This window comes from Ictidomys tridecemlineatus, chromosome 11 (assembly GCF_052094955.1).
Source record: "Ictidomys tridecemlineatus isolate mIctTri1 chromosome 11, mIctTri1.hap1, whole genome shotgun sequence".
In the NCBI taxonomy this organism is placed as follows: domain Eukaryota; kingdom Metazoa; phylum Chordata; class Mammalia; order Rodentia; family Sciuridae; genus Ictidomys; species Ictidomys tridecemlineatus.
In genome coordinates this window covers 31,559,002-31,579,158 of record NC_135487.1, presented here as the reverse complement: position 1 = coordinate 31,579,158, position 20,157 = coordinate 31,559,002, and the positions used below count along the sequence as shown (strand labels likewise).

The 20,157-nt window shown below is 48.7% G+C and overlaps 1 protein-coding gene across 5 annotated transcripts in view; it reads right to left on the bottom strand.

The window, feature by feature from the left end:
- Szt2 (SZT2 subunit of KICSTOR complex) overlaps positions 1 to 20,157 on the bottom strand; it is a 49,259-nt gene that overhangs the window by 13,805 nt on the left and 15,297 nt on the right. For 2 of the 5 annotated variants that reach the window (XM_005317910.5, XM_078026092.1), the window contains exons 8-46: positions 17,187 to 17,397; positions 16,817 to 16,987; positions 16,145 to 16,379; positions 15,828 to 15,957; positions 14,946 to 15,088; positions 14,590 to 14,742; positions 14,339 to 14,453; positions 13,929 to 14,146; positions 13,632 to 13,847; positions 13,221 to 13,299; positions 12,762 to 12,856; positions 12,312 to 12,480; positions 12,024 to 12,138; positions 11,805 to 11,918; positions 11,436 to 11,606; positions 11,167 to 11,258; positions 10,802 to 10,925; positions 10,522 to 10,680; positions 10,227 to 10,431; positions 9,865 to 9,980; positions 9,494 to 9,740; positions 8,469 to 8,610; positions 8,254 to 8,346; positions 7,962 to 8,040; positions 7,560 to 7,853; positions 7,270 to 7,411; positions 7,010 to 7,117; positions 6,860 to 6,923; positions 6,452 to 6,637; positions 5,923 to 6,090; positions 5,757 to 5,844; positions 5,550 to 5,621; positions 5,193 to 5,394; positions 4,204 to 4,303; positions 3,359 to 3,488; positions 1,177 to 1,329; positions 993 to 1,095; positions 798 to 903; positions 599 to 710 (exon numbers count right to left, since the gene is read on the bottom strand). In XM_005317910.5, the coding sequence (XP_005317967.2) occupies positions 599 to 710; positions 798 to 903; positions 993 to 1,095; positions 1,177 to 1,329; positions 3,359 to 3,488; positions 4,204 to 4,303; positions 5,193 to 5,394; positions 5,550 to 5,621; positions 5,757 to 5,844; positions 5,923 to 6,090; positions 6,452 to 6,637; positions 6,860 to 6,923; positions 7,010 to 7,117; positions 7,270 to 7,411; positions 7,560 to 7,853; positions 7,962 to 8,040; positions 8,254 to 8,346; positions 8,469 to 8,610; positions 9,494 to 9,740; positions 9,865 to 9,980; positions 10,227 to 10,431; positions 10,522 to 10,680; positions 10,802 to 10,925; positions 11,167 to 11,258; positions 11,436 to 11,606; positions 11,805 to 11,918; positions 12,024 to 12,138; positions 12,312 to 12,480; positions 12,762 to 12,856; positions 13,221 to 13,299; positions 13,632 to 13,847; positions 13,929 to 14,146; positions 14,339 to 14,453; positions 14,590 to 14,742; positions 14,946 to 15,088; positions 15,828 to 15,957; positions 16,145 to 16,379; positions 16,817 to 16,987; positions 17,187 to 17,397 (5,620 nt within the window). Of the gene's footprint in view, positions 1 to 598; positions 711 to 797; positions 904 to 992; positions 1,096 to 1,176; positions 1,330 to 3,358; positions 3,489 to 4,203; positions 4,304 to 5,192; positions 5,395 to 5,549; positions 5,622 to 5,756; positions 5,845 to 5,922; positions 6,091 to 6,451; positions 6,638 to 6,859; positions 6,924 to 7,009; positions 7,118 to 7,269; positions 7,412 to 7,559; positions 7,854 to 7,961; positions 8,041 to 8,253; positions 8,347 to 8,468; positions 8,611 to 9,493; positions 9,741 to 9,864; positions 9,981 to 10,226; positions 10,432 to 10,521; positions 10,681 to 10,801; positions 10,926 to 11,166; positions 11,259 to 11,435; positions 11,607 to 11,804; positions 11,919 to 12,023; positions 12,139 to 12,311; positions 12,481 to 12,761; positions 12,857 to 13,220; positions 13,300 to 13,631; positions 13,848 to 13,928; positions 14,147 to 14,338; positions 14,454 to 14,589; positions 14,743 to 14,945; positions 15,089 to 15,827; positions 15,958 to 16,144; positions 16,380 to 16,463; positions 16,781 to 16,816; positions 16,988 to 17,186; positions 17,398 to 20,157 lie in introns of those variants that run through there. The other 3 variants (XM_078026093.1, XM_078026091.1, XM_021719675.3) reach the window with 3 other exon arrangements.

Here is a 20,157-nt window from a genome sequence, read left to right as displayed (position 1 = left end):
GACATGATGAAAGGTGAGACACTGGGAGAGGATCCAGCTACTCCAATGCTAGCCCTTGAACCTCAGACTCTTATGATCCCTTGTGAGGCACCATGTTCTATTCTGTCAAGCTATTCACTATGAGTGTGGACACATAAGTTGTACCTCAAACCTCAGGGCCCTCATCCATAAATAAGAATTACAGTAGTACCAAACTCATAGATGTATCACAATGATTAAAGGAGAGGGTGCAAAATAGCCATATCCTGAGATCTGGTACAGAGTACCTGGACCCCACAGGCTCAACACAGCCCCAAATGAACCAATCATCTTCACCCTAGCTAGCTCCTGCCATTAGGCTGGTGGAGCTACCATCTATCCTAGAGTTACCAGGATCTTCTTCTCAAGCTGCATCTCAATTGGCTATGAGTCCAATCCCCTAAATGTCACTGGAGTCTGTCCTCTCCCACTCTATTCTTGCTAGAGCAAAACCCAGAACATAATAGGAACTCGAGGAGAGATTCCAGGGGAGAGTAGGGAGAAGCTGTAAGAGAAGTTCCAGAGGATTTGAGGATTCAGGGACTTCATGGGCCATACCCCAACCCCTCATAGTCCTTACCTGCCTGCCCTACACCATGCACTAGCAGCTGAATATGTCTGTCCACTTGGCCCACAGGGCGAGCAGTATCTGAATTACGGCTGGAAGCCACATCCAGGGGAGAACGAGGACCCTACAGGGACAAATATGGTCAAGACCCTTGTCCAGGGAGCAAAGTACAAAGGGAACACAGGGCATTGGGAGAGGGAACAATACGTGCCGAGGATTCCTCAGAGTAGATGGGCTCCTGGCTTCGGGACAGAGCTAGGGAAGGCGGCAGAGCATCCCCTTCCCATGGCCGGTCACTGCAGGATGTCTCCAGAAGCCTGGGAAAGAGTGGCAAAGTATCTGGATATGTCTCCTCTCATGCCATCCCTGACTCAAGCTTTACTCCATCGTTCCAGGGCCCACATACCGAAGATAGTACACAGCTTTTGTGGCTCGCTCCTGATAAACAAACATATTCTTCCGATTCACCACAGAGAAGGCATTAAGCACAGAGCGCAGGGCCTGGATGGCTGGGGGAGTAACACTAGCTCAGGAAGAGGATCTTCCCCAGATCCTCTGATTCCCACTTGCCCCTCACATCAATCACATACCCCGAGAGACCCCCATACTGGGCCCCATCTTGAGGCGTGAGTGGACTCGGATTATAGTTCCCCATACAACGTCACAGGAGAAATGTCCAGGGACAAACTGCATTGTGGCTGCTAGGTACCCTCGGGGTGCACAGCTCTCATCAGCAGCATAATCTGAAGGGAGAACATGGGTAAGAAACAGGGCACTCAGCCCCTTGCCCTCCAGACTGCTCACCTGAGGACTATCTGACTTGCCACTCTTCCAGATTCTTCATCACCATCTATTCCCAGGGAAAGATGAATTCTTTGGGTAACAAGAAGGGCCAGGCAGAGTCATGCCCTTAGGAAGATAGATCATTGCACACAGACTTTCAAGGAGACTCAGAGAAGGAGCTAAGGAGCAGTGTGGAGAAAGGTACAGTATGAGACAATCCTGAAGACAATGCCAAGGGATTCTGGCCTGTCATAACATGTCAGTGGCACTATAAGCCACTGTTCTCACAGGGGGTTTGCAACAGTAACGTCATTAAAATAAAAAGACTATGTACACCAGCTGCAGAGTGAATGTCCTGTGCTTTGGAGGCCAGATACCCCAATGGGTGGTATAGTGGTACCCAAGAGCCCCTGGCCACAGTCCAATGCTTTGTTTGATCCTTTTCAGGTTTCTGTGTTGATGAGAAATCTTTCAGGAGGTCAAAGAGGCAATCTGGTTTCCCAGAGATGCTGCTGTCAGGTATCAGAAGCATAGAGGATACCCAGGAGACTTCAAAGTTTCTGTGTAGAAACTCTGGCACAGAATGATAGTTGCTAAGGGTTTCAGGGAAAAAATATGGAGATTAAAATGAGGAAGAGTTGTGTCTGGGTTCTGACTGGTCTTACATCCCAGGCTACTGGGAGTCATCTTAGAGTGATGGTTGTCCTGGCTCATTCTCAATTTACAGAAATTGCCTTCAAAATCATGGGAGTCTGCTAATTTTGGGGAGTCTGCTTTAATATGGGGAACATATCAGGATGTGCTGAGAGGTGCACTCTCCTGTTGATGTTAGAAAAGTTGTCTATGGGACTGGTGATGTAGCTTAGTGGTAGAGCACTTGCTTGGCATGCATGAGGCCCTGGTTCAATCCTCAGTAAACAAGCACACACAAGTCATCTACAGAACAGCTGAGAATGTTAAAAGTAAGAAATGGTGTGATTTTAAGGAAAGACTGCAAAAGAATGACATGATTTAGCTTTTTCTTTATGGACTGAGATGACAGGTCATCTGGAAAAAGAAAAGGGAGCTGAAGTTTTGAGACTTGAATTACCATCTCAAGTAGATGTCAGACATCCCAGGAATCCCAAAGGAGTCCTGCCTGCCAGTCTGGTGGCCAACCCTTCAATGGGACCTCAGGCTCCTCCCTCTGGTCTTTTCTCACCTGGGAACTTGTTCTCATTCCCCCAGACTCCTCATCACTGTCTATTCCCCTGCTGGGGAAAGATGAACATTTTGGGTAACAAGACACGGCCAGGTGCAGGTGTGCCCTTCGGAAGACATGTCATAGCACTGTGTCCCTTCAATCTTTTTTTTTTTTTTCCTGTATTCTTCAACCTCTCTTCCTCTTACTGGTTCTTTCTCTATAGAACATGAACATACTCAAGTCTCTATCTTATTTTGTTTTTTTTGGTGGGGGTGGTACTGGGGATTGAACTCAGGGGCATTCAACTATTGAGCCACATTCTCAGCCCTTTTTTGTATTTTATTTAGAGGGCTCACTTTTGCTGAGGCTGGCTTTAAGCTCACACTCCTCCTGCCTCAGCCTCCCGGGCCATGGGGATTACAAGCATGTGCCTCGACATCTGGCATCTACCTTATTTTGAGGCTCCTTCCTTGCCCCCATCTTCCTTCTGTTACTGCCACATCTATTTTCTCTTTCTCTTACTGCCAAGCTAATTGGTAGTTATTCTTTGCTCCACCCATCTATCTGCGCTTTTCCATTTCATCTGGTTTCTATTCCCCCTCTCCACTGAAACTGCTTCCATGAATGTCACTGACAAACTAGAAGCAGCCAAATCCAGGAATTTTTTCCCCTACTATCCTTGCTCTCTATTACTTGGCACCAATGTCAAAATAGTGAGGACCTGCTCTCAGCTTCTCACCAAAGTACTGGATAGAAAAGTGGACAGCAGTATTGCCTTGAGAGGGGGCTACTAAGTGGGATCCTACCATCACTGGGGAGTGGTGCCCGCTGACGGGAGTGGAAGGGGGTCTCACTGCGCCATAGATCTTCTTCACTCTCGGCCACCAGAAGAGAGTTACACACATGACTGTCATGAAGATCTTGAAGAAGCAATCTCTGGGAGAAGGAACAAGATGTTAGAGAACTGAAATATTCCTCATAAGTGGGATGTTGGGTGGGCTGATCAAAGGCCAGAGAGAATGACCACTATCACTGGGGGTCAGATGTCAAAACACCTGTAATCAGAAATGGGTCCCATGGTAACAGAGTTCAGGGCTCTGAGAGCAAACCCAGTGAGAAGCATTTGTCCCTCCTCTTGGCCAGAATCTGATCATATCCTTCAGGTCTCAACTTAAAAACCACTTATTTTCTCTAAAAAGCCTTCCCCGATACTCTGGCTTATCAGATCCCTGATCTCTGCTTTTCCTTTGTAGAATTCTTCACAGTTGTCAATAAATAATGTGATTTAGTTATTCAATGTCTACGTCCCTGCTGTACGTAAGCTCCACAGAATCAGGGTTTCCCTTGTCTGGTTCATATTAATCCCTAATGCTAGCACACTGCAAGGAGAGGGAACATTTCAGAGTTACTGGGAGGGAATAAGATAGTGACCCACTATTATAAGAGGTGAGATGGAGAGCTCCCCAGTCTGCAGTGAGGTGGGGAAGTAATAGCATTCCAGTAATTGTAGGGGAGGTCAAAGAAAACACCCAATAATTATTTTGGGGTCTGCAGTGGAGCAATAGCCTCTGAAAATCAAGTTCCCAGAAACTCCCTTCTCCTGTGGTCTATGCCTCAGTGTCCAAAGAGCCCTTCCCTTGGCTATGCTCACCTGGTTGACCTCTCTGCAGATCTCCCCAACTCGCCTCACCAGGAGCTGCTGCAGGTGGCGACACTCAGTGCCAGGCCCCCCATCCTCCCGGATCAGGCTCCTAGGAAGGAAGGATGAATCCAACACAGAACTGGCAGGAGATTTTAACTGTCAAAAATGGGAGGGCAGGTCATGGAGGTCATGACCAAGGGAAACCATAAAAAGGAGAAAGGATTGGACAAGGGAAGTAAACCTAATGGGAAATGGTAAAAATGGAATTCTTAGAGCAATTCTAAGAGCTTGGGCTCCTTGCTTGCCTTGCCAGTGGGCACCACATTAAGATTTCCATCACTTCTTTAATCTCAAATCCTGGTCAGAATGGTGGTCTTCCTTGCTGTCAACCCCACCCAAGAGAACAGAGCGGTATTTAAGCAGATGCCCATGAACTCTAGCTCTGGCATTTACTGTGACCTTGGGCAAGCATTTCTTTTGTTTCAGTTTCTTTATACCATTAGGGTAAGATTAGGTAAGGTTATTTATACAGATTAAATGCGTTGATCCATGTAAAATGCTAGAATAGTATGTATGTATTTTATGTACTTGTTAAATATCAGCTATTATTCCTTATTTTTATATATCAACCTCTGAAGTTGCTCTGAATGGTAGATGTTTTTAATGTTCAGCTGGAATCCAAATTCTCCATCAGTTTTCCAATTCCATTAACAAAATCTAGAGTTATGTGTTTTGCTAGATGTGGGAAGAGATCTGAAGCTCTAACCTTAGAATTGAAGCCAGATTCCTCTGAAGCTCTCAGTCCCAAGTCTTTTTTTTTTTTTTTTGTGATGCTGGGGATTGAACCCATGGTGTCTTGCATTCGAGGCAAGCACTCTACCAACTGAGCTATATCCCTAGGCCCCAAGTCTTATTTTTAACAACACTGAAGAAAGGTGTGGGAACAGGGAAAAGAGGTTAGTAGCAGTGCCAGGGTGTAGGCCCTGGCTTCTACTCACTGTGCATGTGCATACACTTCCACACGATCCTGTAGTACTCGGACAATGAGCCAGAAGTCAGGCAGGCAGGGCCCAGGAAGGACTGAGAGTGAAGGCTGCAGAGGTGCTTGCCCAGGTGGAGTCCGCAATGTGAAGGGGGTCTTCTCACTCAGGGTCTCATTTGGACCTTCACTGTCTGAGCCACTACTGCCACCATCATAACCTGTATCAAATGTGCTGAAGTTTATTCCCATCCTGAACTGAGCCTGACTTGTCTGGGCCTCCAAGTACATCAGGCTTGAAGGTCCTCTTCAGATGAGCCCCTTCTGATGCCCCCTGCCATCAGCTTAGAGTCCTCTGTCCCTGCCCCCTGCTTACCTAGGTGGTCTGAGTCCACACTACCTTGACTGGATATAAGGCTTAGTCCCCGACTGGGCCCAGGCTGACTCCCTGAATAGAGAAGGAAAATATCTGGAGTTCCTTTTGGTCCTGCCTAGGGCTTCCCTCCAAAAATGAAAGCAGGGCAAGTTAGCTTCAAGTCTCTGGTACTGGTCCCCAAACTTTGCCTCCCAAATTCTCTCTTACCTGCTTGTGGCAGGTTGGGTAGAATGATAAGAGTGGTGCCTTCAGAATCCTCTGGGGAGCCAGGGGCTTGGGGACTGGTGATCAGGGGCTGCAAGGCAGAATATCAAGACTGAAGTACAGTGCCACATACCCACTACCACCTCCCTCTACCCCAGGTCAGACTTACCTCCCTTTCGATGCCTTCAGTCCTGTCCTCATTGCTGTGCCAAGCCCAGGACACTGCAGGGGTTTCCCCATGGGACCCACCTGGCTGTTGGCCAGCTGCCACAAAGAAGAAGCCACTGTTAGGGTCCTCAAGGAGAGCATGGCCAGGGAGGTGGAGGCGGCGGAACTCCTGGGGAGCAGAGACCAAGGTTGTAATTTAGGCAGGAGTAGCCCTCTCTATATAAGGTGACTACACTTCCTCACTAGATACTCCCAGCTACCTGGTGAAGAAGATGCCAGCATCCCTATTGCTGAGGTAAGAAAAGGTTTGGTGACTTTCCAAGGTTCAACAGACCCAGTGACAAGATTGGAGGCTGGGTTTTGTTCTACTGAGTTGGGCTTTTAGGCATGGGGTGAAGAGCAAACAAAATTGTGAGGAGGTATTCAAGAAGGATAATTCCATGGACTAAACTTTGGGCCTTCTAGTCTTGTGCTAGAAGGTCCAAGGATGGGTGCCCAAGGGACCTTGGAGTGTTCTGAGAGCAGATTACCTCCTTGAATTGCGTGAGGGAACGCTCTGGCCCAAACACAAAACTCAGTGGCAGAGTTTGGCGAAGGCAGGTGGAGCGTCCAGGAGAGCTATGGATGTGGGCAGCTACTCGGTGCAGGGCAGGGCTCTGGGGGATGCCCCCTCTTCGGAGTGCCCCCACCATCTCATCTTCTAACAACCAGCGTATCTAGGAAGAACAACGCAGGAAGTGGTAAAGGGCATCTTTCTTGATTACTGGAGCATTACCTCACTCCCAGACTAGAAAACACTAGATGATACTCTGACTCAGACTGAGAAAAGCCTCACTTTAATCCCAGAATAAAGGGGAGTACTTTTCTCATGTATACGATAGAAAGATTATCAGAGCACTGGGAGCTATTGCTTGCACTGGGGGAGAGAAGGCCCTCACCTCACTCATGGTGGTCTCAATAGCCAGTCTGTGGGGTGTGGCCAAACTGGACAGTCCTTGGTGCCTAAGTGGAAGGAAGATTCAGATACTGGTTTCCAGGAATGAAACTGAGGGGGAGTGATGAACTGTGAGAGGGAGATAAGTATATACCTCTCTTCTTCTGGGGGTGGTAGTGGAGGTCCCAGGCCATCATCTGACCTTAAAGATGATGGCTGCCCTGGAGACCGTGGGAATGAAGCACTGCTCTCAGATGTTGATCTAAACACGGTAGAAACAAAGGTCAGGAGACACTACCCCCCCTGGGACCTCCTCAAAGTCTCCTTAGTTCCCACAGTCCCTTATATTCCTTTAATGGTGCCCCTATTCCCACAAAAGTCCCAGACCCTCCACCAAGCTTGCTGCCACCACACCTGTGGTGCTGAGGGTCCGAGGCTGGGGGAAGCTCCACTTCCAGGGGCAAGGTCAGCACGAAGACATCCAGGGTGACACTGAGGTCCCTCAAGGGAACTCGGCCTCTAATTGGGGGGCCCTCCAAACTGGCAAGTACCTGGCCTGGGAGAGGAGGAAAGCCGGGATTGCTGGGGGCCCTGAGAAAAGCATAGATTCAAGTTCTACATGCGAATGAGTCATATTCCTAGGCTTTCCTCCACCCTCACACAGGCAGGCAACCCTGGTCTTCCACAGGCTCCTCTGAACTCACCCAGACAAGTAGGCAGGCTGCACACAGGTACTGAGCTGTGCTGTCCACGAAGCCGCACAGAGCATGTGAGGTGCAAGAAGAGGGGTGGCAGGTCATGCACAAGACTCTCAGGTCCAGTGGGTGAGTCACCCCCCAAGATACTGAAGGAGTCTTCATCAGGGTTCACAGTGTCTGCATCTGATAGTGAGGCAGAGTCTAAACCAGCAGGCCCCAGGTCTGGTTCACGGCTCTCACGGTATTCGACCTCCAGCTCTGGATCACTCTCAGTGACCACACAGCAGGCAGATGTGTCACCTAATGGTGCATGTCATATGGTCAACAAGTTAGACTGGCAGTGGAGGCCTCTCAATCCTGGCTTGAAGCAACCTCCTCCACCTCAACCCACTTGCTCACATCACATACCTTCTTCTCCCACAAGTTCAGCTTCTGAAAACTCCAGATCACTGATTTTTCTGTCTACTGTGTCCCGAGGACCATCATCCTGGGCAAAATAGAAACAAAACAAAACCCCAAATACCAAAACCAAAATCAACCAAACAAATAAAAAACCCAAACAAAACAAAATTTAATCTAAGTAGGCCAAGAACTACAAGGGTCACAAGGAAATAAGATTCAAGAGGATCTAGGCAGGCCAAGTGGGATGACTAGGGCTCTGGGTTTGGGGCACAAAGGAGGGAAGGATAAAGGCACTCACTTCTCGTCTGCTGGAAGGAGGGCAATAGAAGAAGTAGTGGGGATTGGAGGGCACAGTGCGGAAGTGAAGACGACTAATTTCCAGGAATTTCTCCTGTTGTAGGGTTTAGAAGAGGGTTATGATGTCAACTGACCCTTGAAGGTACTACCCCTCCACCAGAATGGGACAGTGCCCAAGAACTCTACCCCTCTTCTGACCTCACCCAAGCTCCCTACCTGGATGAGGCCATGAAGGGCATCATGTGCCTCTCCTTTGAGCTGGCAGACATCTGTCAGAGAGATCTCTGGGCCAGGGTCTGGATTGCCAGGGACACGGGTGCTCTGAAACTCAGGCTCACTTAGGTCTTCAGTCTCTATGCTGAGAGGTGGGAGTGGGGAGAACACCAGTATCAAAAACCACCAAGTGCTAGAGGTACCTGCTTCCCAAGTGAGGAGCAGCACACACCTGTCTCTTGTCTACATAGTATTAACCCAATGGCCTGGGCAGTGACAGAGGCCAAGGAGAACCAACCCACCTATTTGGGCTCTAACCTCCACATTTCTTAAGGGCCAGACTATTTCTGTGAAGTAGAGTGAGGGTGATCCCAGTTTTCTGACTCATATCACTTGATGGAGAGTGGTACTGTTCCCCATGAATGGAGAAAACAGGTGGAGAAGTGAGGTTTGATGGGAAAAAAATAAGTTCACTTAGGGGGCATGAAAAGCAGGAGATCTAGAGCTCCAGAGGGCCCCGGGCTAGAGTTTCAACTAGGAGTCCTCTGTGTACCCACCACTCTAGTTCATTTTTCCCCATGGGCAATACACTGCAGAGACTAATATAGAGCTATCTGCCTGTGATCTTTCTTCTTTCCTCCAGCCTCTCTTCAGTAGGGGCCTGCAAAGGTCTAAAGTTAGCTGGGGACTCAGCAGTGAGCAAATTACATAGTTTTGGTCCCCATGACAAAGAGATTAGCTGGGGAGACTGTTACTATTATATGGAGGTCCTCAGAACAAGTCTCCAATTTGGCAACTGGGAACTCCCTGGCTCATCAGACCATACCACAGCAGGAGAAATGGGGAGTGCCTGAGAGGGAGCATGTTTCCAGGGCCACAGGGGAAAAGGCTGTCTGTATAGGAAAAAGGAAGCCAGCAACAAAATATTGATGCTTCTCTGTGCCCACTCCTGGATTAGAAAGTTCTTGTTTTTAGAGTCTTGGTTTGTTTCCCCACTTTCTCTAACATCATTCAAGAATAATCCTAACCTGGATTCAGAAGCTAGGATAGCTCGTTCCCGAGGCTCTGGACCCTCCTCAATGCTGCTGCTGAAAAGCCCTGGGCTGAGAGGACCAGGGCTTGGGGGTGCATGAGGTAAACCACAAGTGTGGCCACACAGAGCAAGCAAAAATGGGGTGATGTCTACTTCTTGCAGTAGTTCCTCACAAGCATCCACTGCTGTCAGCAAATCCTGGCAAGTCACGTTCTGTGATTGCTGCAAGCTCCGGAATAGCCCTAATGGAAGTGGAAAAGGCCACGAGGGTCAGCTCTGGAATGGACTCTCCAGGTCCCAACCCTGTAATGTCTGTATCTCCACTCCTGGAGCTCCACTCTTCCCTCACGTGGCCTTCCTGCTTACCACGGACATAGCACCGCTGTGCATGCTCCTGCAACAAGGCACAATGGGTAGCTGCCTCTTTATACCTGGGCTCCATCCAGACTGAGGATGCAGAGGGGTGGTCGAGAAACTGAGTCCTAGGAATGGAGGGACAACAGAGTTTGGTTAACTTCCTATATGATACCTTGGATTCATTAGTCAGTGGATATCCAGTCTCTTATATCTAGACTCTTACAAAATGTATTCACTCAGTTGATGAACCTGCTGAGGGAAGCCAGAAGCTGAGTTCCTTTCACTGACCATCAATCTGTTTATCCATACCCATGAGTGTACCCCGAAACCTTTGTAGGAGGAGGACACACATGAATATCAAGAGCACTCACCGGAAGATGAGGTCTCGGGGCGCCTGAGGGGGTTGCATGCCAACCATTTGCTCCCTCAATGCTTCCAGGGAACAGCTATAGACATAGACAGGACACCGGGTCCGGGGCCCCTCTGTACCCTCTGTCTGGGAAGTCTGACGCCCAGCATAAGTCTGTAAGTCCTGGCGGAAGGGAGGGCTCAGCTCTCCTTGATCCTGGGCACTGTCTGTGGGGAAAGGTGTCCCATGGTGTTTAAGCCCTTTATTTGTGTCATACCCCACTCCTATTTAATTGACATCAGAGTCAATGACCTTACCATCAGCTAGGGTTATGCTGAGGATAGGGACTTGGGACTTGGTAGCCTTAACCCCAATTCCTCCTAGATCTCGTGGACTGGGGGTTCCACTCCAATCCCCAAGCTTTGTTTCTTCTTGAGAAGGTCCCTCCAGGCCATAGGCAGTCAGACGCTGAACATCTGAAGAGGAAAAGATGGATACAAATCAGAGTTGTTTGGTGTTCTGGTGAGGGAGTGCAGGGGTTTATATATAGTGTGTGTATCTATGGTGGGGAGTGTTAGTGAAGCCAGTAGTCAGTACCTGTGAAGGTAGCGGGGAGAAAAGTTAGGAACACATGCTGGGGGTTCACCAGCCTGGCATAGCAACGCCACTGAGGAGGCTGGGCAGAGATGAGAGGCCTGAGAGTTTCAGGAAGACCTACATCCTGTAAGAGAGAAACAAAAAATTAGAGCAATCTACAAGGGAACATCTAAGCCCTGTTCCCTTCCTTCACCTTGAGCTGACTCATCTTAGGTATAGTGTATAAGATTCAGAACAAATGGAAATGACAGTGTCCAGTTTCTGTGGCAGAAGGGTGATAGAAATCTGGCATCACTATACATGGATGTATAGCAATGGAAGGAGGTCAGTATGACAAAGGCTTAGGGAGAAGATTCAATGCTGACCAGGGCAGGAAGAGCTGAGTGTCCAGTGGCCAGGGTGCTGCTGACTTGATCCTTTAGGATCCCATGGCTTCCCATTGGTGGCCCCTCTGCACCTACAATAGGCATAGAGATGGTGGAAGAGGGTAGAGCCCCAGAAAGGTGGCTCTAAGTTGAAGAGATGGGGAGGATGGGGAGGAGGGAGTCCAGAGCTTAGACAGAAACCGCCCTGTGGGAGGGGGAGAAAGGGCTGAGCTGGATTCTAGTATTAGAAAAAAAGGTGGGGAGCTCACCTGGATCATGACAGCTCCGCCGCAGTACCTCACTCAAGAAGGCAGCCTGGTCAGCAGGGGTCAGTGGGATCTCCCGGTCACTCAGCTCCTGCCCCAGGCAGCTGTGCAGCAGGCACAGCACCGTGTCGTTGGCAGGACAGGGCCCCTCGGCGAGAGGAACACCCTCTGGCTCTGCCCGACACACACTCTGCTCAGCACCCAGAGCTTCCTGCTATCCAGTGTCCCCAGCTCCACCCTGGCCAGCAGAACCCTTTGGCTGCAGCTTCCTCCTGCCCCATCATTCATTTGCTCCTCTACTCATCTGGTCTCTAATATGCCCAGCATGCTGGCCCCTTAGGAGAGGGGTGAGTAGGTACCAAATTCACCCACCTCTGGAAAGCAAAAGGAAAAACATCTGCAACTGTTGGCACTGTGGCAGCAATCCCATTAGGTCAAAACGGAAAGGGATCTCGTGGACACAGGTATCTCCTCCCTGGTCCAGTCCTAGGAGGGAGGGAAGGATGATAGGATACAACAGTGAGATCCAGATTACCAGCTTTCTCCCTACTCATTCCCCTGTTCCACCCAGGGGCTGCCTTCCCCACTAACCATCAGAGACCCGTGGCTCTGGGGGCAAAGGACCCCATTCCTTGCTCTGGCAGAGCTGTATCAGATATTCAAAGCTCAGCATGGAGCCTATGCAGGCAGCATCCCGTGGGTGCAGCTAGGGAAGAAAACATCAGAGGATGGAGTAACCCCTCATAAAACTAGCCTCTGGTTCTCAATGAAGCCTAAACAGTCACAGACATTCTGAGGCCCCAAGAAGCCCAGGGGCTACTGCATCCAAAGGAGATCCAACCTGGTGAAAGATCAGGGTATGGGTCTCGGGACACTCACAGCTTGAGGGATCTCAGAGTATGTCAAGTTCTGCAGGTGCTTCCAGCTTTCAGGGCCAGGTCCCACTCGCCCATACTGTGGCTCCACCCACACCTCAGTGACCAGATTAAGCTCTGAGTCCCCCTCTAAGGCCTCCACCTCCACATCATTGTCGTCATCTGTTGAGAAGCTAAAGGAGAGAGTGCTCTAAGAAAGAGGGAGAAGGGATCTAACACATAGCCTTGTGGCAGGGAGCGAGCCCATGGAGGAGAGGAAGGAGGCAGGCATAGGATAGCCACAAGTTGCACGTGGCCTCTATATACCATGTCTGCCTGATGAAACATCAAAATATAACATCCCTCTGCCTCAACTTGAGATGAACATCCCAGGATATGTGAGCCAGATGTTTAGGGGACAGTGAGGAGAGAGGGCACTCTGCAGAGATGACTTCCAGGCAGGGCTAAATCTCACCTGTCTTTGGTGGAGGTGGAGTGTGGGGGGAAGAGGATGTACTGGATGACACATGTGTGCTTCTCTTCAGCTGCAGCTTGCCCAGGTGGTTCATTCTGTGGGTAAATAGGAGATCCTAGAGGGCTGGGAACATAGCTCAGTTGGTAGAGTGCTTGCCTTTGCATACACAAGGCCCTGAGTTCAATCCCTAGCAGAACAACAACAACAAAAATAGAAGACCTAGAAAAATCCTAGTGGTGTGAAGACCTGGTCTAGCCTAGCTCTGGCCCTTAAAATTTCAGTACCTTCACCACTCCTCATTATTTCTATGACTCTGGCCTCAAACCTTGGTCCTCTGACCATATCATATGGTCCCTATGAGACAAGGTTTATAGCAGTCCCCACCCAGCTCAGAGGCAAATGTCCCTGAGATTATTATGATGGACCCTGAGGTGAAGTGTCATGAGGGATAGCACACACCTGAATTGGAAGTTCCAGAACCATATTGATGATTCCTTCCGCACTGCAGGCAAAATGGAACCCTTCAGAGAGTCGAACTCTAAAGCCCCATAAAAATGGAAGAAGATGAGAAAGGAGATACTCGGTGCAGTGCCCCAACACATCCATCTCCCAGTAGCCATCGTGACAGCCTAGTCCACTAGATGTTCTGTTCAGACTAACGGTCTCTTAGGGTACAACAGGTCCAATTAGGATCAGAGGCCAAAATAAGCATAGTAGGGGGAAAGCGCAAGGTTAGGTAGCAGCGTGCTCTATGCTTGATATTGGAATGTAGTGATAGAAAGTGGCTTAGGCTTTCTGCCAGTGTTCAAACTCAAAGTCCACCCTTGCTCTACTCCTGTCCCAGTAGCCTGGCAGGCTCCAGTGACATACTCAGTGAGGATGGATAGGAGCTGGGCGATGGCACTGAGTGGTAGTGCAGGAGCCAGTCCTGATGGGACACTCCAGAGCCAGCGCTGATGGTAGAGGTAGCGAGACAGTGATGCTAGGCTAGACGAGGCTGAACGGCCTGAGACTAAGGGCAGTGGCCCTGGTGGTTCCAGTGTCAGCAGGAAGGGTGCCCGGTAGTCCAGGGGTAGCTTCTCATACCTGGGAAATGGGCAATTCCTCAGTTGATCTCTACTACCCTTCCCTCATGTTCCAGGGCCCTTCCCCATCCTCTATACTAACCTGATGAGGAGCTTGTCCAGTGGTTTATGGAGGACCACAAGGCAGGGCCGGTCAGACAGGGCCTGCTGTGGCCCCAGCATGGGGGGTGACTTAGAGGGAGAGCTACCCCCACCAGTGCCACCCAGCCCTTTTCGTTTCACCTTGGGTGTTGGCTCCTTGCTTTGCACCCGGTGGGGGAAACGAAGGCGTAGGATCTCTTCCCTCAAATCTGACACAATCTGCAAGGAAAATGTAGTCTCCAGAAGTCTGAGAAAACAGGCCCAAAGACAAGGTAAGAAAACTGTCTCCTTCAAGCCTTACTTGGTCTGGGAATCACTTCTCCCTACTAAAATTGGCCCTGCGGGGGCACAAGAAATAGAGCTCATCTACACCCGAAAACTCCTTGGTCTGGGAGTAAGGGCCCAGTTTACCTTGTGCCGGGCCTGTGCTGGAGTGCCAATGGGAAAACCCAGGCGAAGAACCATGCATGGGGCCTTGGAAATGATGCGGACCATGTAGAAGGAGGAAGGGGGCTGGTCTGGGGCACTGGGGAGAAATGGGAGAAAGTGAGCAGCCCTAGGCTGGAAGTAGATGGGTTTAGGAGGAGGTAGGGTTGAGGCCTGGCATTAGAGGAGACATGGAATAAGGTGATAGGGGAAAAGTGAGATATCACTTTGCCCACCTGGAGAGCAACTTGACATAAGAATAACCCTCGACCAGCACAAAGCTGCTCCAGTCCCGAAGCAAAGAGGTCAGGGAGGAGTGTGAGATCCTGCACTGGATAGTGCTGTAGCGTCCATTGCTGCCTGGGGTATGCAAGTGCTTGGGGATTGGTCTAGGAAGAAGGTGTTGAATGCAATCAGACCTCCCAGCTCCAATCTTGGGGGGAAGAGTATACTACTTCCTCCCCTAGGCCTGAGATTATCAGGGCTGATAAACAGGAAGACATGGACACAGCTGGTACCCTTCCCATCACTCTCTATCCTCTTACCCCTGCTCCTCCACCCAAACTATGGCCCTAGCCCTGAAGATACACACGTGTCATGCTCTAGGATGAGCACCAGGCGATGCATGTGCAGCCAACGCTGCCATGAATTAGCATCCATAGACAGCACTGGCTTCCAATAGGCAGCAAACTGGGCATGAGATGAGTCAGAACCACTGTGCTGAAGGGAGAGCACCTGGGGACAGAAGAGATAGCCCTATGGGAACATCTGTGGACAACCAGCAAACAGAGTCAAGGTACACTCAGTCCAAGGGGTCAAAGACAGAAGTAGATTAAGGCTAAGGGCTGTAGCCTAATTTGGGATTGAGGAAAAACAGCTTCCAATCTGAAGGCTATATTAGTGTGACTGAGCCAGAGACAAACTGTGAAGCCTTTCCTTAAAGATGAATTCAGCAGGAAGATGGAACCTGCCCAGCTTATGTCACTGACTTTCAAAGAAAAACTGAGTGATGGCAACACCTGGTGATGACGCTGCTGCACACCCATGTAAGCCATGTGCCCATCAGCGCGAGGCTGCCAGCCATGTCTTCACCGAGTGCGAAGACAGCACAGGACAAAGGAAGCTGTGGCATTCAGAAAGCACACAGTTCACAGTGGTTGGTGATGGTTGGGAACAGGTGAAGGTGGCTGGGGAGGTTGGGGTGAGGGAGTGCACAGTCTGCTGAGGGACCACCACCTGAACATTCTGCAAGATGTCAGACACCCATGATCTGTTAAGGACCTTTTGGATCCTTCTCCTCCCCCTCCCCAGGGCCTTAGAAGATAGAAAAGAGATGCTTTCAAGGTCAAAGGGGAAGCTTCTAGTTTCTGTTCCTTGAAAGAGAAGGTACAGAAGTTGGTCTGGGATCCAGATACTGTGCTGATCCCTACCCAGGTGAACAGAAAAGGGGCTACTAAGCATCAGAGCTACTCACCGGGGTGGTGGAGCCTGGAGGGATGTAGAAGAGTGGCACTCCACTCTTGGTGCTGTCTGGAAGTGTGAAGTGCTCTGGCACTGAGGAAAAGGACTGAAGATGGGCTAACATCTGGTCAGTCTGGTTAATGCTGTCAAATAAGGGCCAAGCCTGAGCCACAGCTGACTCTGCTAGGTGCAGTTGAGGGGAACCCCAAGGAGACAGGACCAAAGACCCAGCCTGGTGCTCAGGATGACCCTTCCCCACTCCCAGTTTCACAAACCGGTCCCTCCATACAACAAATAGGGCATTATTCACCAAGTGGTGACCTCACTTACCTCTGCAGTGTGTTCCAGAAACGGCGGATAACATGGGTACGATATAAGGAACGAATGGGTTGCCTTAGTGCACAGGACACATCATGCAAAATGTCATAGCCACCTTCCATTGTCACTTCCACCCGTGTTGCTCGAGGGCCCTCAGGCTCTAGGGGCCAGGGTGCCATAGCCACATACTCAATGCGCATGTTGTGTTTCCAAAGCAACACCAGCTTCACTTCCAATTGGGAGCCTCCTTCAGGGGAGCAGAAGGGCCAGTTGGGTGAAGAAGACTTAGGACTCCAGGCCTAGAGAGATTCCTATCTGAAACCTCACCTACCTCATGGAACTCTAGCCTGGCCAAAGGTTCCAAGCACAGTTCCATAGGTTTCAGGCCCAGAGTCTGTCAACTGACTCAAAAAGAAGTTTGCAGGAGTAATTTGAAAATAAAACAAAGTTCAGGGCATTACACTCGTCTCAGCTGGTTCACCTTGTGCAAAAGGAGATGGAGTTGGGAAATTACTTGCTGGGAGAAGTGAGCCCTGAAGGCAACTCTCAAATGACAAGCAGAGTCTCTCATAGTGATGCTCTTTCAGGGGTGTTACATGGGTGTCTTCCACTCTGTTCAACAGGTCTACCTGCACAAAAGTTCTCAAAGATCTGTGAAATTATAGTAGGACCTAATTACCTCACCTTTGGCCAGTGTGACCTCTCGGACACTGTAGCCCTCTCGAAGTCGTACAGACACAGTGCTGACCAAGTCAGCTGGCACCTCCTTCTCAGTATGCTTCTTCCGGCGCAAGGCCAAGGCAGGGTTGCTGCTTGCAGAGACTAGGTGCTCATTAAATAGACGGTGCTGAGAACCTGGGGGCCCAGTGAAGATGGGGAAAGAGAAATTGGTGATCTATTAGTGGACAGGTACACAAGGGGAAGGGACTATGCCAAAATCACTGTGGGAACAGCTCCAGAGTTGTCAGACTTCCAGTTCTTCCAAAGCCTAGATGGCATAATCTCTGGGCCCATTCTATATTCCCCCTTCCATCCCACCCAGCCTGCCTCTTACCGCAGTAATATTCAGGGTTCAGTGCTTCACCACTGCGTAGGAAGGAGTAGAGCAAGAATGCCCGGTGGTAGACAGTCAGACCCAAGTTGCCTGGCTCAGGTTCAGGACAAGTGGACAGGTAGGAACCAAATGTTGCCATTGCAATGAACTTCATCAATTCCACATTGGGCACATGTCCAAAACTGCAGTCATAAGAGTAAACGCCTCCCACCTGGAGAAAGTGAACAAGTAGAGTCCCTGATCCATCAGAGGAACTGGAGACGATGAATAGCAAGAGAGGGAGCTGGGACTGGGGGAGAAGCGAGCCACCATTCTCCCTCTGTGCCTGCCCTTCCTTGAGTCCTTCTGTCTGAAGCCCATACCATTTGGTTACATCATCTTCTGTCCTTCTTCCTCAACATCAAATACTCTTTTCTTCCTTCACTAAAGATTTTAGCAGGGGCTGGGGATGTGGCTGAAGCGGTAGCGCGCTCGCCTGGCATGCGTGTGGCCTGGGTTCGATCCTCAGCACCACATACAAACAAAGATGTTGTCTCCGCCAAGAACTAAAAAATAAATGTTAAAAAATTCTCTCTCTCTTTAAAAAAAAAAAAAAAAAGATTTTAGCAACTGGTTCATTGGTTTCCTGTCATCATCCTGAAAGACTTCAGTGTGTATCTCTAATAAAGTTTTTCTCAAGCTTCAGAGCATATAGAACCCCACCAATCCCTGCCCCAGAGATACTGTTAAAATGCAGGAGGTCTGGGGTATAGCCTGAGGTCTGCATTGCAAATAAGCTTTCTGAGGCCAATGCAAAGGCTACAGATCAGAAATTGGCAAACTCATATACACTGAGGCCAGATCTAGCCCATCACCTGTTGTTGTCAATAAGGTTTTACTGGAACTCAGCCATGCCATTCATTTTGTATTGTCTTTGGTTGCTTTCACACTACCATCCAAGAGCCTTCACACCACCACAGCACAGCCCAACAGTTGTGACAAACCCCTTTAGGCTTAAATATTCACTATCTGGCCTAGATGATTCATCTAGTTCCCTGGCTGCTTTGTTCCTTAACCCTCATCTCTATTTTATTGCACACTGGTTACATCTTGGGGCTTGGCTTCACTTGGAACAATTCATCTTTGCAATTCTAAATTGCTATAATCCATGACACGTGATTTATCCCTTTAGTTTCCTTCTGCCCTCTTCCTGCTGCTCTTTGACCACATTGGGTCTTCCAGGCCTTCAGTGTGCTCTCTCCAAGTCTAATAGCATTATCCTGACCCTCCTATGCAACCCCTGCCCCACTTGGATCCTTAATTCAAGCAATTTCATAAACATTGTTCTCAAATCCCTGACCTTCTTCACAGTTTGCTGCTCCTACCTCAAAACCCCAACTAGGATCACAACCTCTATACTCAGTCAAATCAATGGTGCGCAAATGGAGAAAATCGCATGGTGTGTAGGCTGGTCCTATGTCAAAACATGACACCCCACCCAACTACTTATTCAGGGTTGTCCTTAAGCCTGTATCATCTTCTCAACATTGGCCTCACTTCCTTATGGTATTCATAATTATATATTTTAAAAAATATTTTATTTACATTTTAGTTTTCCGCAGACACAACATCTTTGTTTGTATGTGGTGCTGAGGCTCCAACCCGGGCCGCAACCACGCCAGGCGAGCGCGCCACTGCTTGAGCCACATCCCCAGCCCCGATCATCATTACCTTTTACTTCAGAGAGAAATGGGGCCTTTGGTATAATTTATCTACATCTTCACTTCTATCTTCTAGTTCAAAGAAAGAAATAACACTTGTCTGCTCTGAAAGAATTCCTCAATCTGTTACTAGAGCCAATGTCCACCTGTCAATTCAGGACTTTACTCCATCAGCTTCTTCTTTTCTTTCCCTTTTTTCAAACTCTTCTTCACTATGACCCCTTAGAACAAAGCCTAAGTCTCTAACTTAAAAAAAAAAAAAAAAAAAAAAAAGAATAAACACCCCTCCTTCTTCCCTGTGCTTTCCTCTGGCTACCATTCTTTCTTGTTCCCCACTTGATCTGAACAGCCAAATTTCTTGTGTCAACACTTATCTCTACTTCCTTCTCTTCTATCCACAGCAAAAATTTCCCTCACAGCCTCTTCACTAAAATGATTCTGAAAAGGATCCCAGTGACCTAATTATTACATCCCAAAGGGTACTTTTCATTCCTCATCCCTCTTAATCTTTCTCTGCATCTTGCAATGTTAACTACTCATTTCTTCCAAAATCTCTGACTTCTCTAATCTACCCTGTCTCTTGAGTATCAGGGTCTGCATATCCAACTGTTAACTGCTATGAATTGCAGCCATTTCATATGTAATTAGGTACTCTCCTCTGTACTTTAAAAGTATGATCTCACCATTGGAGGTAGGTACTCTGATAATCTCCATTTATAAATGAATCCAACCTAGAGGTGAACTGGTGGGTCCAAGGTCACAGAGCTAATAAATATAGCCAGAATTCAGACTGGCATGCCTTATTCCAAAGGCAATGTTCTTAACTATTATATTGTGACCAATCACAGGAACCTCAAACACAACACAGATGAACCTAAACAAAACATATACATACACAAAATTTATCATCTTGTCCCCACTCCACCCCAACTACTTCTCTTTCCATTTGCTCTGCATGTTACCCAGTCAGATACTTGGAGACACAATTAACTTCTCTTTCTCCCTCACCTGTCCCTTTGTATCTTGCTAATCCTAAGTCATTTTAACTCTATCTCTTTATTTTCTCAAACTGCTTGCCCCTAAATTCCCTAATTTAAGCCCTGCTCCTCTTACTAACCATTGCAATTAATTGTCTCTCTGTCTCCACTCCTGCCTTTGACTCAGCAGCAAGAATGGCCTTTATAAAATGTAAATCAACTAGTGATTTTCCTGCTGTATATCTGCATCACCCATAGAACTATGCATTTTACTTCTTAATATGGCCAAACCAG